The sequence below is a fragment of the Castor canadensis genome, chromosome 14 (genome assembly GCF_047511655.1).
Source record: "Castor canadensis chromosome 14, mCasCan1.hap1v2, whole genome shotgun sequence".
Lineage (NCBI taxonomy): Eukaryota > Metazoa > Chordata > Mammalia > Rodentia > Castoridae > Castor > Castor canadensis.
The window spans coordinates 9,878,793-9,895,003 of NC_133399.1; the positions used below are offsets into that span (position 1 = coordinate 9,878,793).

Here is a 16,211-nt window from a genome sequence, read left to right on the forward strand (position 1 = left end):
GCTTTATATATCCTTGCTCCTCATTGGACAGCTCCTGCCACAGATCAGCTTTCTTGATTGGCTAATGATCCAGGCCCCTCCCTATTCAAACCTGAGTGACAAATGATCTGTCAGCTACCTGGCTCTGTGGAGCCCAAGTGAAAGAATACAATCACGTTCTCCTGTTCCAGGCTTCCTCCCCTTGGGTGGAAGCAGTTAGGTACATGTGATGAGGATAAGCAAAATTTACCTGTTATGGAAAATGCCTGCCTAGGAAGCTTGAGACCCGCAGTTCAAGCTCCAGTACCATCAAAAACAAAGAAACAAACAAAATGATGTCTTTCCATGAACCCTTGATGGAAATGGGGAGAGGTCGGAGTTTTCCTGTCCAGCTTTTTGGGTGTGGGGCCAGACTAGGATGTCCAGGATACTCTTTTTCATTTTTTAAGGCTCCCAAAAAAGTAATTTCATGAGGAAGGGGAACTCCATTATATTTTTATCCTAATCTCTCTTCCTTAACATTTCTGTTTTCCTGGAAATTTCTAAAACATTAGCATTGCTGCATAGCTTCCATCACTGTGGTTCCACAGGGCTTCCTGGACCAGACAGGGTCCTCCTTTTTAATGAGCTGAGTCAAGAACTTGTAAACTATCTTCTCCTAGGATTCAGAGATGGGAAAAGAGGGAAGGAAGACAGTAGCAAGTAAAAGGAATTTACAGTTTGGTAATATAAGTCACACAGCACAGCTTTTTTTTCTTGAGGTACTGGGAACTGTTCTCAGGGCCTTCACCTTGAGCCACTCTACCAGACCTTTTTTGTGATAGTTTTTTTCAGATCAGGACTTATGAATTATTTGTACAGGATGATCTCTGCCTCCTGAGTAGCTAGGATTATAAGTGTGCACCACAAGTGCCCAGCACAGATTTACAAAGCTGTCTGATGGAGCACTGGTCCCATGTGACATAGCAAAACTCTGATGGAGTTATTATTGGTGCACAGTGCAACAACATAAAAGAATAAAGTGGAGATGTTCACATGTAAAACATACACAGTAAATTTTCCTCTTTTATTCTCAGATTATGTCCTCACTCTTATTTTCACAAATATACTTCTAGGAACAGATTTTGTTTTTTGTTATCCTGACTTGGTAAAATAGAAAAAGATAGTCAATCTTTCAGCTATTCAGAAAAAATAGTCTCACTGTCAGCCTTCTCACTCTGTGGGTTTTATAATTAACTATTCCCTAGTTCAAGCATAATGTATGCTTGCCCATAAGGAGCCACGTAGACTCAGTGCTGAAAAAAAAGCAATGATTCATGGTAGGTTAAAGATGACTCATTCACAAACAGCTACAAAAAAGGGATGCTTGTGCCACATGCTCACGTTCTAACCCTGTGGTTTTTAGAATTACTATGACTTGCTTCTTTGTCATTCTGTACACAGGCCTGAAAATGAGCAGTGGACTGAACAATCCTATAATTCAGCAAGACTTTGATGATTCTTTCTACAATGTTACTCTTAAATTGTTTCTGCAGTTCAATTGGGCAAACAGCTCTGATCCACATACCAAATTCTTGATGATAGTTAATGATGAAATATTTATGCATATGCCAGATCTCATGGAATACCATCAAGAATTAGAACAAATGGGTATTCAAGACTTTTGGATAGGTCATGTTCATCATGGTACCACTGCCATTATGAATAAAAGCAGCAAATACAGTCTTTCCTATGAAATGTACCAGCCACCAACTTACCCAGGCTATGGGGCCAGCACTGCCTATGTCATCTCCAGTGACATAGTAGCCAAAGTCTAAGAGGTGTCACAGATGCAGAATTCTAGTCTTTACATAGATGGGTTCATGGGCCCCAATAAAATGGAGGTAGTACCACAGTACCATGTGTTTCTTTTTTCCTGGGGAATGTAAAGATCCTTATCATCCCTGTATCAATGAAAAAATAGTGACATCTTATGGATCTTCAGCACCTTTGGAAGGATGCTACAGATGCTAAAGTAAAAAGTATTTCAAAGGGGTGTTTGTTCAAATACACTGTAGGGTCATTAAGATAGTTCCCCTTTGTAAATTGACCTACAAGAACACATATCCTTATGGGGCTGCATTTGTCTAATGGGACAGGAACACTGTAATGTCTTCATGACACTGAGGCAAATCTAGATGAAAAACCTTTAAATGTTTGTCTTTATACTAAGTAAAATTAATACGAAAGACAAAGATATTCTGAAAGCCCAATCTATATCAAAATATTTCTTTAATCATAGAAGCTATGCAATATAACATCAAATTCATGGCCTAAATTCATGTCAAGGAACTCATAGTTTAAAATGTACGATATGAGTAAAAGCACAACTAATGCAAAACTCTAGCTCTCATTTAATAGCACGGATGTATCTGAGGTGGGGAGAAATTAGTAAGAAACCTTGGTGTCAGAATACTTGCTTTTGGAAAATATCAAGTAAACGCATAGTATAGCATTTCAAAGAAAGAAATGTAACTTTAGTCCAGGCATTTCAGCTTGTTTTTTCTAAAGAGCATTTGATGGAGATAGTGGGGATGGGGAAGCATTGCCAGAGGACAAAGTACATGAAGCTGGTAAAGTTTCTTGTCTTAGGAGGGAGAGCAAGAAACTGTCTGCACTTTCATTATAAACAGCTGAGTCATTAATGGTCACACCCATGTAACTGTTTACCTAGATCGTATTGCCATCATTTAAAATAATTTGTGTCTTTCTCTCAAAGATGAATGTGCAATTTGAAAAAAGTCATTATGCCTCTTCTAACCAGAACATATTGTTTTCCCCCCATATTACAAAATGTCTGAAACATGGGCAGTTTGTTGTCCACGGGGTCCTTCTCTAGAGAGAAATTATTGTTCACTCCAGTAACAAGTCAACTTTAATTTGATGAGTTTTAAATTGGATTTTAAATGTTAAATACTAGTTTGCATTTAAGGTAGTTGCTTGAAAATTGTTTGCAGAGAGGAATATGATAATGGAGGAGACTTCAAAAGGAAAGATAGGGCTGGGGGTGTAGCTCAGTCCCAGAGCAATACAGCACTCGCCGGGAAAGGCCCAGACACACACAAAAAAAACCATGAAAACTCTTTTGTCTATAATTTATGCACTATACAGTATTTAAATAACTGTGCTCATTCCTAAAATTAACCCTTCCCTTTCTGACATCATAAACCACAGTATTTTGCTCCAAGTTCACAGTTTTAAATTTAGAGTATTAAATCAAAGCTGTAGTATCTAAAACAATCTATTCTTGACTCAAATAGCTATCATGACTACAGTGTCGAACATTTAAAATGTAGTTACTTTTACAATAGATTGAGGATTTTAGATCATTATAAAATTTCTATCACTTTTAAAAACTGTAGAGAACACAGGATTTTTGACAAAGCAGGTTTATAATTAATCATTATTCATTGATTCTTGAATATCTGTTTGCCATCGGGCTATCTATATGCTGTGTATCTATTCTTGGAACAGTTAAAATTTGCCACTGGTTGAAAATATCAGTAACTCTTGGGCATTGAAACAATCTTGTTTACAGTAATATTTTTGGGAAAGTTACTTCTTAATAGAGTTCTCTGGGTATATGTTCATCTTTTCTATTTTTGCTTAGGCTACAATGGAAGAGGTTTGAATTTAAAGTGAATATGAAGGCACTTCTTGTTTTTATAAGGGACTTGCCAAATAATTCCTTCATCAGAATTAAAGTACTAAGAACAAGGTTTGTAATTAGTGTCATAGCCTTTTGAGAAGGAACACCTTTTCGTGCTCCACTGTAGGGATACCTTTTTTTTTTTTTCCTAAAAAAATAAAATGTCAACAAAGGGAAGATGAACAATTAGCCTGGAGAGTCCTGTAAGTTAAAGACGGCTGTACATAGTGTTGTTGTCAAAAACCTTTTACATCTTGGTTGATTAATTTTATAGCAATATATTCAGTATTTATATTATTTGACTTTTGCTCTAGTATGAAAAAGTAATTGGTGGGTTTAAAAAAAACTATCATTTCCAACAAACAACTTAAAAATTGATAAGGTAAAAAAAAAGAAAATACTGAACACAAAACATGGTGCTCAGTGACTGAACTGGTGAAACACATGTCTAGTAAGTGTAAGGCGCTACATTCAAGTCCCAGTATCATCAAAAAAAAAAAAAAAAAGAAAGAAAGAAAGAAAGAGAAAGAAACAACTTGCTCCTTGGGGAACTGAGACCATCCTTGGGTGGGGAATAAGTGAAAGACAGAAACTGGATATTTGTATTTGTCTTCTTATAAACTATTACTCACTATGCCCACCAATAAATATTATAGCTTTTACTTGGGAATGTCAACAGATAAAACAGAAATGTTTTCCAGCATAATAATAATGGTATATGAGTTGCAATAGTAGTCATACAAGTTTCATGAAACCAAGTAATATTGTTCTTAGTGATTAAAACTACACTGAACTAAAATTTCACTCTATGATCTATGGGTAATAAATCAGGGAACCCATCAGAAGACATACATGATGATTCCATGTATGTTTATATTCTCATTACTTCTTAGTATGAAACAAATGACTTACTGAAACAATTGACTTTGCTTCTTCAGCTCTCATCACTGTGCCCACTCAGGTTCCAAACAAAGAAACCACCGTCTTGCACTCAAATTCTGAAAGAAATTCCTGGAATACTTAAACTTGTATTTTATAGAAATGAGCATCTACACAGCAAAAAATTTTGCCTGCTTCACCTACTTTACACAGGAGAATCCAAATGAGATTAAAAACATGCTTATTTATGCACAAATCTCTTCTGAAGAGACTGAGACATTATCTCCAAAAGGCTTGTGACAAACAACCAAAGTCAATTCTCCCCAAGATTTCCAGGGGAGTTAGCATTGCTGTGTCTGAAACTGGGACAAAGACCAAATATTTTATGTACTACACAAGCCTTTTCTCCACATGGAAGAACCCAAGGATGTCCTTCTTTCACACTGCCTTTGGCTTTCTCAGTTAGCATAGAATACACTCTGAGGACACTAACTCAGTGTTTGAAAAACAAAGAACTATGTCCACTTCTTTTTTAAAATTTATTTATTTTTTCTTTTATTCATATGTGTTTATTTTTTCTTTTATTCATATGTGCATACAATATTTGGGTCATTTCTCCCCCCTCCCCCCACCCCCTCCCAATGTCCACTTCTATCACAAATGTTGTAATCCTGGTAAACAGTGGTGATTAAAGAAGAGATCTCCCTCCTATGTGGATTATAGACCTAAAACAAATGCAGTACTATTATTGGACATGGGTCACACACTAAGGCAAGAATAGGGAGGAATAGGGAAAGAGAAGGAAACCTAAAATTTGAAAGTGGTTGATGTGCCCACTGTAGAGGAGTGAACAAAGTAATCTGAAACTGGCAGAGGCCACTATGGGAAGGTGACCTGGAAGTAGTGAAGAGGTCCAGTAAAGATGAACCCATGCAGGTTGTAATACACATGTGCATGGAAGCAATGCTGGGAATCTCTCTGCATAGGACTTTATGTGAAATTACCAAAAATGCTATGTCTTTCATATTATCTCTTTTGTTTTCTCAAAATTGGAGAAGATGGCAGAACAGGTTCTGCCTGAAAGTGAGGGGGAAGTGGAGGGGGGGGGGGAGAAGTAGCCTAAATGATGTATACACATATGAATAAATGTATAAGCAAACAAAAAGAAGTCTCACTGCAGCCAGGCAATTGTGGCTAAAGCCTATAATCCTAACTTCCCCCTGGGACAGAGATTAGAAGAATCACAGCCAGCCTGGTCAAATCATTGACCATATGCTATCTCCAAAATACCCACCACAAAACAGGGCTGGTGGAGTGCCTCCAGTGACAGAGCACTTGTCTCCAAGCCCTGAATTCAAATGCAAGTATCAGGAAAAAAAAAAAAAATTCCAAGGGCCAGAACTACATCCTAAGAAAAAAGGAGCAAAGTGTAAACAAATGCCATCCTGTTACACTTGCCACAGTCCTCCCACTTTTCTTTTTTTTAAGATACAACATTACATAACACACTTTTCAAATTCCCATGTTTTGCTTTGGTTAACTGAACTGATTATAAGAAACAAAACAGAAAAAAAACCTGTAACACTTGCTGGGAGGCTGAGATTGGCAGGATGGAGGCCAGTATGGGCCAATAGTTCCCAAGACTAGATCTCCAAAACATCCAACACAAAAGCAGGGCAGCAGGATGCCTCAATTGTAGAGCACCTGCCTCGCAAGTGTCAGGCCCTGGGTTTAATCCCCAGCACCACTAAAAAAAAGAGAAACACGGTTTTCTGTGCTGATTGTAAAAATGAACTTTACTTAACTTTCTCTCCTTCTTCCAGGTCTGGGATCTCTGACCTACCCTTGGCTTGAGATTGCAAATCATTTTACCTGAACCATCATGCAAAGGACAGGCTGACCTTGTTCTCTGGTCCAGGATTGATGTTACACCCTCCAAAGTTCTCCCCGACACCCGCACCCCCGTCCCCACCTTCTTTTACCCCTGTGTCCTCCCTAGAAAGAACAGCCCTTATCAGCCTCACCATAGATGAGTTTAGGGACCTAACACTTGGGCTTTCCACAGGAGAGGTTCTTAGCTATGGATAAGCTAGGTAGAAGCACCTCTCACCCACACAAGGATCAGGGAGAAGCAGGGTAAGCAGAAGCAGCAGTGCCAGGCACAACCACAAGCAGCCAAAAAATCCACAAGATACAGACAGTAAACTGCCAGTGCACTTTACTCCCATCCTGCCCTAGGGTTAACCTCTCTGTGACAGATTAAGTCATCCAGTTTTGTGAATCTCCTGCCCTGCAGCTTTTTGGCCGAGTTCTACATAAATTCTGCAAAAAGTCTCAAACAGTCCATATAAAGATGAGGTCCAGACCTCATTAAGATGTAATAAACATTGTGGGTTTAGGCAGAACCAGGTAACAAATCACCACATTGTTTCCAATGGACCCTACAAGACAAGGTCCACACTACTTTTGGCTTGCATTTAATGATCCTTGATGGTCCCCAGTGTCCTCCTAAGTCTTTCTTCTGTGAGACAAAAACAACTGGCTCCCAGTGTCTGATCTGACCTTGGCTACCACGTCCCTGCTGCTGCACCCTGTTCAAAGAGGTCCCCTCATATCCAACCCATAGCCTTTCCTTTGTAAAACCCGGTCTAGAAACAGTGGAGCACAGTTAATGTGACGTCATAGAGGGTAGCGGTGTCCCCTCCCCTCCCCCTCTAGCCACTAGGCACAGGGACCGTCCTTCTCAGAGTTTTGGTCATGGGGTGCGTGGCCAGCGTCACAAACATGGCCTGGTGACAGGTCGTGGGGTTCACACGACCCTTCCCAACCCTAAAGACTCAGCGGGGCGCCAGCGAGGAGACACGGGGACCCCAACCCCGCGGAACACGCCCTCCCATGCAGGGGCAGGAGTCGCCATGACCGCCGTCACTGCGGGGGCCAAGCCGCTCATAGGGCTCTGGGAGGCCAATGTGGCCGCTCACGTGACAAAGGGGACAACCGCCACTTCAGGTTTCAGCCCAGCTCCACCCTGCGGCCCAGAGGAGCGAGGACGAGCAGAGCCGGGGGAGGACGCACAGCACACAGGGGCCACCGCAGCATCTGGCCGGTCCCCGCCGCGGCTCTGCCACCCCGGCTGAAATCTCACCATCTCCCGAGACACCCGGCGTCGTCCTTAGGCTCCTGCAGTCAGGGGACACAGAGCGGCCAAGGCTGGGAAACCTAGGGCTTCTCCCCCGGGCTTAGACGCGGAGATCAAGTATGGCGGTTCCTGAGCGGAAGGCAGTGCTTTGGGCAGCGGGTACGTCCTAAGATCCGCGCTCCTCATTGGTCAGTTCTTACGCACTCCATTCTGATTGGATAATGATCCAGGCCCCGCCCCTTGACGACGGGGTGAGAGCAGAGCGTTTTCTGCCAGGTTCTAGAACACAGAGGACAAATTCCTCCCACCGCTCCCCGCGGTCTAGGCTTCCTCCCCTTGGACGAACCTGGCCCAGCCTTGGCTCTAAGTGTGTTGAGCAGAACCAGTCCCGACTTTCCAGACCAGACACCTGCTTCTCCCCACGCCTCCTGAACATCTTACGCTGTGCTTGCAAATCGGTACTTTTATCAAGTTTCCTCTCGCTCCCGTGTAGCTGTGGTTTCCACTTGAGTGGAGACTTGTGTTAGTGTCCATCACTTCTTCATGGAGATTTCACTGCGCTATGATCAGAGGAGCACAGAATGTGCTTTCACCTCTCTCACTCCCTCTACTCCTCCTCACCATCCCTCCCCTTCCTCACTGCATTTTACTTTTAATGTGTTTCATTTTGCTATTTTCATGAATGCATATAATGACTTGTTCATATTCACCCTCATCAAATTCCCCTTTCTCTGCTCCTTTCCTAATGTTTTTCCACCCCAAACAGGGCCTCTTGTAAAAATTCTAGAAAATAATCATGATATAAAAACTGCACCCAGCCTTGGTGGCTCAAACCTGCAATCCTAGCTACTCAGGATGCTGAGATCAGGAGACTCATAGTTCAAAGCCAGCCTGGGGAAATAGTTCACGAACATTACCTGGAAAAATCCTTCACAAAAATAGGACTGGTGAAGTGGTTCAAGGTGAAAGCACTGAGTTTAAGATCCAATACTACAAAAAAGAAACAAACAAACAAACCTGTCACACAAAAAAGGCTAGCAGAGTGACACAAGGTCTAGGCCCTGAGTTCATGCCCCAGTACTGGAAAAAAAAAATCAAAATGTAAAAACAACTAAAAAAACTTTCCTTAGTGATAAATACAAGGTAAAAGGATAAAGAAAGTTCAAATATTGTATCCTTTGGTTTTCCCTTAGTGGAAATGTAGATGACATCAGAGAGATACCCCAGAATTGACAAATGGTGTATTTATTCTTAGTTGTGATTTGTTGATGTTTATGTTCTCACTTCATTTTCCTATAAAACAAATCGTATATTTCAATAATTCTCTTTGCTTCTTCAGACTTCAATATTCTATACACTCAGGTTCCAAACAAGAAAGTCACCTTCTTACAGCCAGTAATGAAAGAAATTCTGAAATGCTTACGTAAGATGATAGATCATAGCAAAAAGATTGGCCAAAGAAAAAAAAAGAAGCCAGGCATTTGGCCACATTTCCCAGGGAACTCCACATTCAGAAGGTTAAACTCCTGCTAAACGTAGGGTGAGATACCCCCCTTACTCATGAGGAAAGATTCAGATACTTCCTGATAGGGGTTTATTAACAACACATACAGATGTCCCCTTTACCAGGAAACTCCAGATAGCTAGCTCTTTCTGTCTGAAAGTGGGACAAAGGACCAATACTTGATGACACTGCATGACCACATCAATGGGCAAATACACGAAGCCTTTTCTTCATTTGGTAGAACCCAAAAGTATCTTCTCTCTCACTTTCTCAATTGGCACAGATCACACTTTGATGACATCAACTCAATCTTTGCAAAGCAAAGAGCTGGAGATGTCCACTTTATCCACTTTGTAATCCTGGCAAACAGTAGTGATTAAAGAAGTTTCACTGCCAGGACTTTCTGCTGAGGAGCAGCAGGCAAGTGCAGACAAATGCCCTTTCTACTTTGAATTCAGGGACTCAAACTTTTTCTTCTTTGACAAAACTACCACATTGGCAGACATAATTTTCTGATTCCCAAGTTTTGAATGCTGACAAGAATCAAACTTAGCCTAACTTTCTTCTTCCTCCAGTCCTACTTTAGCTTCAGGCAGTTCACAACCTGTCCTGTATGCTGACCTCAGGGATCAAAGTCCTCTGGTCCAGAATCTGATGTTCCCCTCCATCCCCCGTCCTCCCACCTGCTTTCCACTCCTGTTTGCTCCTCTCTGAACCAAAGCCATGCAGGAGGCGAGTCCACCACTGCTTCTTTCAGTCCCCTGCAGCTGCTCCACAACCCCAGCCAAAATCTGACCTTTTCCCAGATTCCTGGGCAATCCAGCTTCATCCCTAGGCTCCTGCAGGCAGGGGGACACAGAGCTTCTTACCTGGTTATAGGTACCAGCTGTTGACTGCAACCACACCTGAAATAGGCAAGCTCCAGGGCCCTGGCAGAAAGATGGCCAGGCACCTCAGTGTGGTAAATGCCAAGAACAACCACTTCCCCTCCAATGACACTCACGTCACATCCCAGCAAATGACACTGATGTGTTTCCATGCATACTTGATACAAGTGGAGAGAGGCTGGAGTTTTCCAGGAACTCCTCTCCAGCTTTAGGGTGTGGGGGCAGAATAGGGTGTCTCAGATACTCTTTTCTGTTTTTCAAGGCTCCCCAAAAAACAGATTCCAGGAGGAGGGGGAGCTCTATTCCATAAACTCTCAGTTCCCTTACACACCTCCAATAGATAGTGGAAGGAGACATCCATACTTGAACAATCTAGACATATCCAAAATTCTCTTCCTTCATATTTATGTTTTCCTGGAAATCTGTAAAACACTAGCATAGCTTCCATCACTCTGGTTTAGGAGGTCTTCTTGGTCCTGCCTTCAAAGTCTTCTTTTTTAATGACATGACTCGATAACTTGTAAACTATTTTTTACTTTGAGTCGGAGATGGGAAAAGAGCAAAGGAATCATCTATACATATTTTCTGGATTTCTGCTTGAGTTTTAAGATGTGTTTACTATTGTACATCACTGTACAAGGAGGATTCACTGTGCTATTACCATACAATCCCGTAATGTACTTTCATAACTTTAATCCTGCCTATTACTCTTTCTTCTCATCCTTCTCCTCCCTCCCTGCCTTTTAGATCAATGGGTTTCATTGTGCTGTTTCCATGGATACATATAATGCACCCCTCCATCCTCATCCTCTCATGATATTGTCTTTTCTTTTTCTTTCCCAGTGGTTTCCACTTCAAAAATTCCCCCTTGCACATTCATGTAAAAGATCTAGATTATGCATATTATATAAAGCATGTGGTATTTATTTTTCTGAGACTTGCTCACTTTACTTAACATGAAGATCTCTAGCTCCATCCATTTTCCTGCAAATTACATAATTCCATTTTTTCTGTATGGATGTATATTACACTATGTTTTCTTATTGGTACATTGGTTGTTCGGCATGGAGGCAAACTCCATAGCTTGCCTATTGACAACAGTACTGCTATAAACATGGGCATTACATACTTTCATGGGTGTGCACAGGAAAGGTAGAACAGGAGCAAGCACATAGCAGTTCTATAGTTACTGGTGATTTTTTGGCATTACTGGAGTTTGAACTCAGGACCCCTGACTTACTAGAAAGACCTTCTACCACTTGAGCCACTACATAGGCCCTGAAGGGTATTGAGTATTTTCAAGATAGTTTCTCACAACTATTTTCCTCCACTAGTTTCAAACTGTGATCTTCCTGGTCTCTGCTCCCAAACAGCTAGGATTACAGGTGAGCCCAATGGTGCCTAGACATCAATTATAAAAATATTTTAATTAGTGATTTGACTATACAACAAACCAGTATTTGCCATTTCTGCTCTGATCTCTTCTTTGAAATTAATATTACTGTGTTTTATGGGGGGGTGTAGAGCAGCACTAGGGCTTGAACTCAGGGCCTTCACACTTATTAGGCTGGTTTGTTATGTGATCTACTCTGCCAGCCTTTAGAGATTATATTGTACAAGCTCAAAAGGTGAGTTTTAAGCCCAGAAACAGGATAATTAGGCATTCCATGTCAGGCAAGGAATCAATGCTAAATTAATCACATGCATGACCAACTTGGGCAAGTAAGTGTGCCCATGCAAGGGGATCGCCTCTCCTTATTTTCTCCCCCTCATTACATGACTAGTCCTCTCAGTATGGCCTATTCTCCTCTTGTGTGTGTGTGTGTGTGTTAATTTTATCTTGAACTAGTACACACTCCTAATACAAGGAGTTTCACTGTGATAATTCCATATATGCAGACAGTGGTTTGAGGTATTTTGAATTCAGGTTGGTACCAGGTGACAGGTATCTAGTTGCAGAATTCTACATATAAATATCCAGTTTTCCAAGCCCATTTGTTGAAGAGACTGTCTTTCTCCAATGTTTTTGACACCTTTGTAAAAGGTAAGAAGGGTGTAAGAATATGGATTTATTTCTGAGTCTGCTTTTGTCATTTTTACTTTTTATATACATATAGGCTAAAAAATTAATAATGTAAAATGTTTTGACATATATATATATATATATATATATATATATATATATATATATATATATATACATTAAAGCATAGTGAAATTAGGGTACCCACCAGATATAGTACTTCTAATCCCTATAATTTTATTGTGATTACAACACCTAAATTCTAATCCTTTAGTGGTTTTCTCAATCATTGTTATTAAGTGTTGTCACCATATTTTATAAATGTTCAATTCAACTTGTGCCTTCTCCACACCTGATATTTTGTCTTTAACATGTCTTTATATGTGAAATGATTTTTCATAAATGGTGCATAATTAACTCGATCACTGTCTTTTAATTGGTACATTTAAATATTACACATTCAGAGATAGCTGATACAAGTAGTGTAAATTATACCATGTTGTAACATTTTTCCCCTTTTTTCTTTTGGAAGTACTGTGTTCACACATTTTAACAACATGTAAGGAAAAGAAAGCTTTCCCCCATGGCTTACATATAAAGGACTTCTGTTGACTATGACTTGGTTCATGTCTTTATGGACACTCAACTGAAGGAGGCTTTCCCACAGTGATAACATACATAGGTTTTACCCCAGGGTGAGTTTGTGTCTGTCTTCTAAGATCACTGGAAGAATAGAAGTATTTCCTACATTGCTTACATTCATAAGGTTTTACTCCAGTGTGAATTAATTCATGTGTTTTGAGGTACCTGGAAGAACTAGAAGTTCTTCCACATGGCTTACATACATAGGGCTTCTCGATACTGTAATTTTTACATGTCTTTGATGGCCACGGGACCAGTAGAAGTCTTTCCCGCATTGTTTACATGCGTTATGTTTTGCTTCAGTATGAATTTGTTCATGTTTTTTGAGGTAATTGCATGAACTAAAGGCTTTTCCACATTGCTTACATGTAATGGGCTTCACTCCCATGTGAGTTCTTTCATGTTTTTTCAGGTAAGTGGAAGAACTAAAAGCTATTCCACATTGCTTGCATACATAGGGTTTCTATGTACTGGAAGATCTTTCATGTTTTTCAACAGCGCACAAATGTGAGATGGATTTCCCACATGGCATACAAACATACAGTTTTTCTCTAACATGAGTCAGTTCATGTTTGCAAATGCCACTCCCACAAAAAAGTGTATGTCTGCACTGCTTACATACAAAGGGTGCCTCTCCAGTGTGACTTCTTTCATGCCATTTAAGGAGTCTGGAAGTAGGAAAGGCTATCTCAGAATCCTTCCATTTAAATGGCTTTTCTCCATATTCCTGATACTCATGTGGCCTGGGTCCACTCTAGAGTTCTGAAGGGCAGACTCAGGGATGGATGGTTGATAAAGACTTCCTTTTACAGAGTTTTAATTTGGTCCCACTCTAGTAGGAGTATTATTGCTCATAATATGATCTGGAGTATGGCTGAAGACTTCTCCACACTGAATATCTTCTTTTTGTTCACAGAATCTCCCCACCACTTGACGTCTAGAAATAATGAAAAACACATTACTAAGCTATTTTTTCAAATACATACCAGGAGAAGTAAAGATTTTATGGCCTGAAAGAATTTTTGAACATGCAGGATGGTTCCAGGAAAGATATTATCAAACCAGTGTATTGTTATGGGATATCTAAAGATTCTATCCCAGTATTTTGCAAACATTGACTATCTAATTTACATTTAAATGCATTTGATTATTGTACATGGAAAAACTGTGACCAAAATCATATAGGTTTTGAAGTATTTGCACAATCCTAAGAAGCTATATTGAAGATTATAGGCACCAATCCAAAGACAGAATTCATTTTCTGCAAATGCACCATATAGTCACACCCTGAAGGAAAGTTCATATAATATTTTTCACAATTAGCATGAAATAAAGTTTTTGTACAATAAAACAACCTAAATTATCACTTGGGACATCATGTTGGTACTCCACATTTCCGATATTGGAAAATTTTGAATTGGAATTTCCTTTGGGTTTTTGTTGTTGTTGTTGTTTGTTTGTTTTTGTAGTACTGGTGTTTGAACTGAAGGCCTCACAGTGGCTAGACAGCACTTCACCACCTCCACCAGTCTGCCAGCCCTTTACTGTGTTAGAGGTTTTTGAGTTAGGGTTTTAAGAATTATTTTCCCTAAGATGGTTTCAAATTTGATCTTCCTGATTTATGTCTCCCAAGTACCTATGATTATAGGTGTGAGCCTATAAACCAGTACCTGCCTCCTGTTTTATTTTTGGTTGAGGATAAGGTTTGAACCCAAGGCCTGCTGCTTGAAAAGCAACCCTCACACTGGCTGGGTTAGCAGTATATTACTTCACTTTAGCCAGTCTACCAGACCACTACATCATTTTCTTTAGGAAAATTTTTCTCTGTGTTTTTGGAATGGCTCAACTGGTAGAGCACCCGTGTAGCAAACTGGAGGCCCACAGTTTAATCTTGAGCACAGAGAAAAAATGCAATTTTACCCTTAGTCTTTTTTATTCTTCTTTTTTGTGGACTAGGGATGGACCTCAGCACTTCACACCCTGCAGCACAAGAACTCTATCACTTGGGACACACCTATAGTCCTCTTTAATTCTTAAGTGATATTTCTTATTCTTTTTTCCTTTTTAACATTTTTATTGCTATATATTATTTATACACAAGATTTCATTGTGACATTTACATATGTACATATATTATATCCCAGCTTGTTTCACCCCCTCCATCATTATTCCTCCTACCCTATTCCCACCTTAAAATAACTTCAACAAGTTTCAATGTTCCATATAAATGCATGTACAGAAAGTACATCAAACATGGTGGGGACAGTGGCTGACTCCTGTAATCCTAGCTACTAGGGAGAGTGAGACTGAGAGGATCCAGGTTCAAGGTCCATCAGGGCAAATATTTCTCAAGATCCCATTTCCAACAAACCCACAGCAAAACACACTGGAGGGATGCTGCAAGTGTTAGAATGCTTGCCTTGCCAGTGCTAAGGGCAGAGTTAAAAAACAACCCCCCCCACCAAAAAACGTAAATCAACCATACCCTGCTTTACCCTCTTCATGTACCCTCTGCCTTCTTACTACAGACCTCCCTTTCACATAATATGTTTCATATTCCTTTCCTTTAGTGTTTAACTTGCTTTCTCTTGTGAGTACAAATTACCTTAGCTTTCTTCTGGAATTTTTGTACACCTCTTCAATTGTCTGATCTTCATCTGTTTATTTTTTAAATAAAATAGACAAAAAAATAAAACATTCTGAATAATATTACTATGGAAAAAATACTAGATTCTAAGTAGGCTTATGGTATAATGAGCCAACACTTGGTATATTCACTGAATTTATGGTTTCCACATTCCAAATTATTCCAAAGCACTGATGACAGCAAACACTGGTTCTCTCATTGACTAAGGAAATGAAGTCATCCTTACCAACAGAGGCCAGGTTCCTGAAGGTTTCTACCATCACATCCCTGTACAGTTTCTGTTGTGAAGGATCCAGCAAAGCCCACTCTGCCTTGGTGAACTTGACACACACATATCTTCAAAAGTCACAGATGCCTAAAACATGACAAGTGTATTTCAAAGAGGAAGGTCAGACTGACAGTACTGAAAATCTAGACTTCAAGTGTTCACATGATGCTGTGCTCTCAAAGTGTTCATTCCATGTCTTGGGCATTAAACTCTTGCTCCTCATGTAAACTCACACCCTGTCATACAGCATGTTTAATGCTAGTCTGAAAATAATTGTGAAAACAACAACAGTAGCAGAACAAACTGAATGCTCCTGAATCACCCCAATTTCCTTTTAAAATGTGGGTCTATAATTTCTGTCATAACGATGAACTGCAACCTAGCTTGCACAAGAGAATTAACATTACTAGGGCTGGTGGAGCAACGCCCTGGGTTGAAACCACACTCCCACAAGGAAAAAAAAAAAAAGAAACAAAACTCACTTGTCCTGATGTGGCAGGAAGGCAGGGAGGGGGAAGGGAGATAATAAATGACAATGACAGTTAATGAGTGCTA

The 16,211-nt window shown here is 40.1% G+C and overlaps 1 protein-coding gene and 1 pseudogene across 17 annotated transcripts in view; one reads left to right on the plus strand and one right to left on the minus strand.

Moving 5' to 3' along the window:
• LOC109688271 (uncharacterized) overlaps positions 1–16,211 on the minus strand; it is a 123,457-nt gene that overhangs the window by 39,022 nt on the left and 68,224 nt on the right. For 10 of the 17 annotated variants that reach the window (XR_012441058.1, XR_012441055.1, XR_012441057.1 and 7 more), the window contains exons 1-2: positions 7,692–7,850; positions 4,580–4,665 (exon numbers count right to left, since the gene is read on the minus strand). The exons of 1 other annotated variant lie outside the window; for it this stretch is intronic. Coding sequence is in view for 4 of the 16 variants with exons in the window: in XM_020166591.2 (XP_020022180.2) it covers positions 4,580–4,612 (33 nt within the window). In the remaining 12 variants the exon portion in view is untranslated. Of the gene's footprint in view, positions 1–4,579; positions 4,666–7,691; positions 7,853–12,218; positions 13,679–15,614; positions 15,744–16,211 lie in introns of those variants that run through there. 6 more of the 17 variants (XR_012441059.1, XM_074053371.1, XR_012441052.1 and 3 more) reach the window with 5 other exon arrangements.
• LOC109688272 (lactosylceramide 1,3-N-acetyl-beta-D-glucosaminyltransferase-like) lies at positions 1,338–2,109 on the plus strand (annotated as a pseudogene).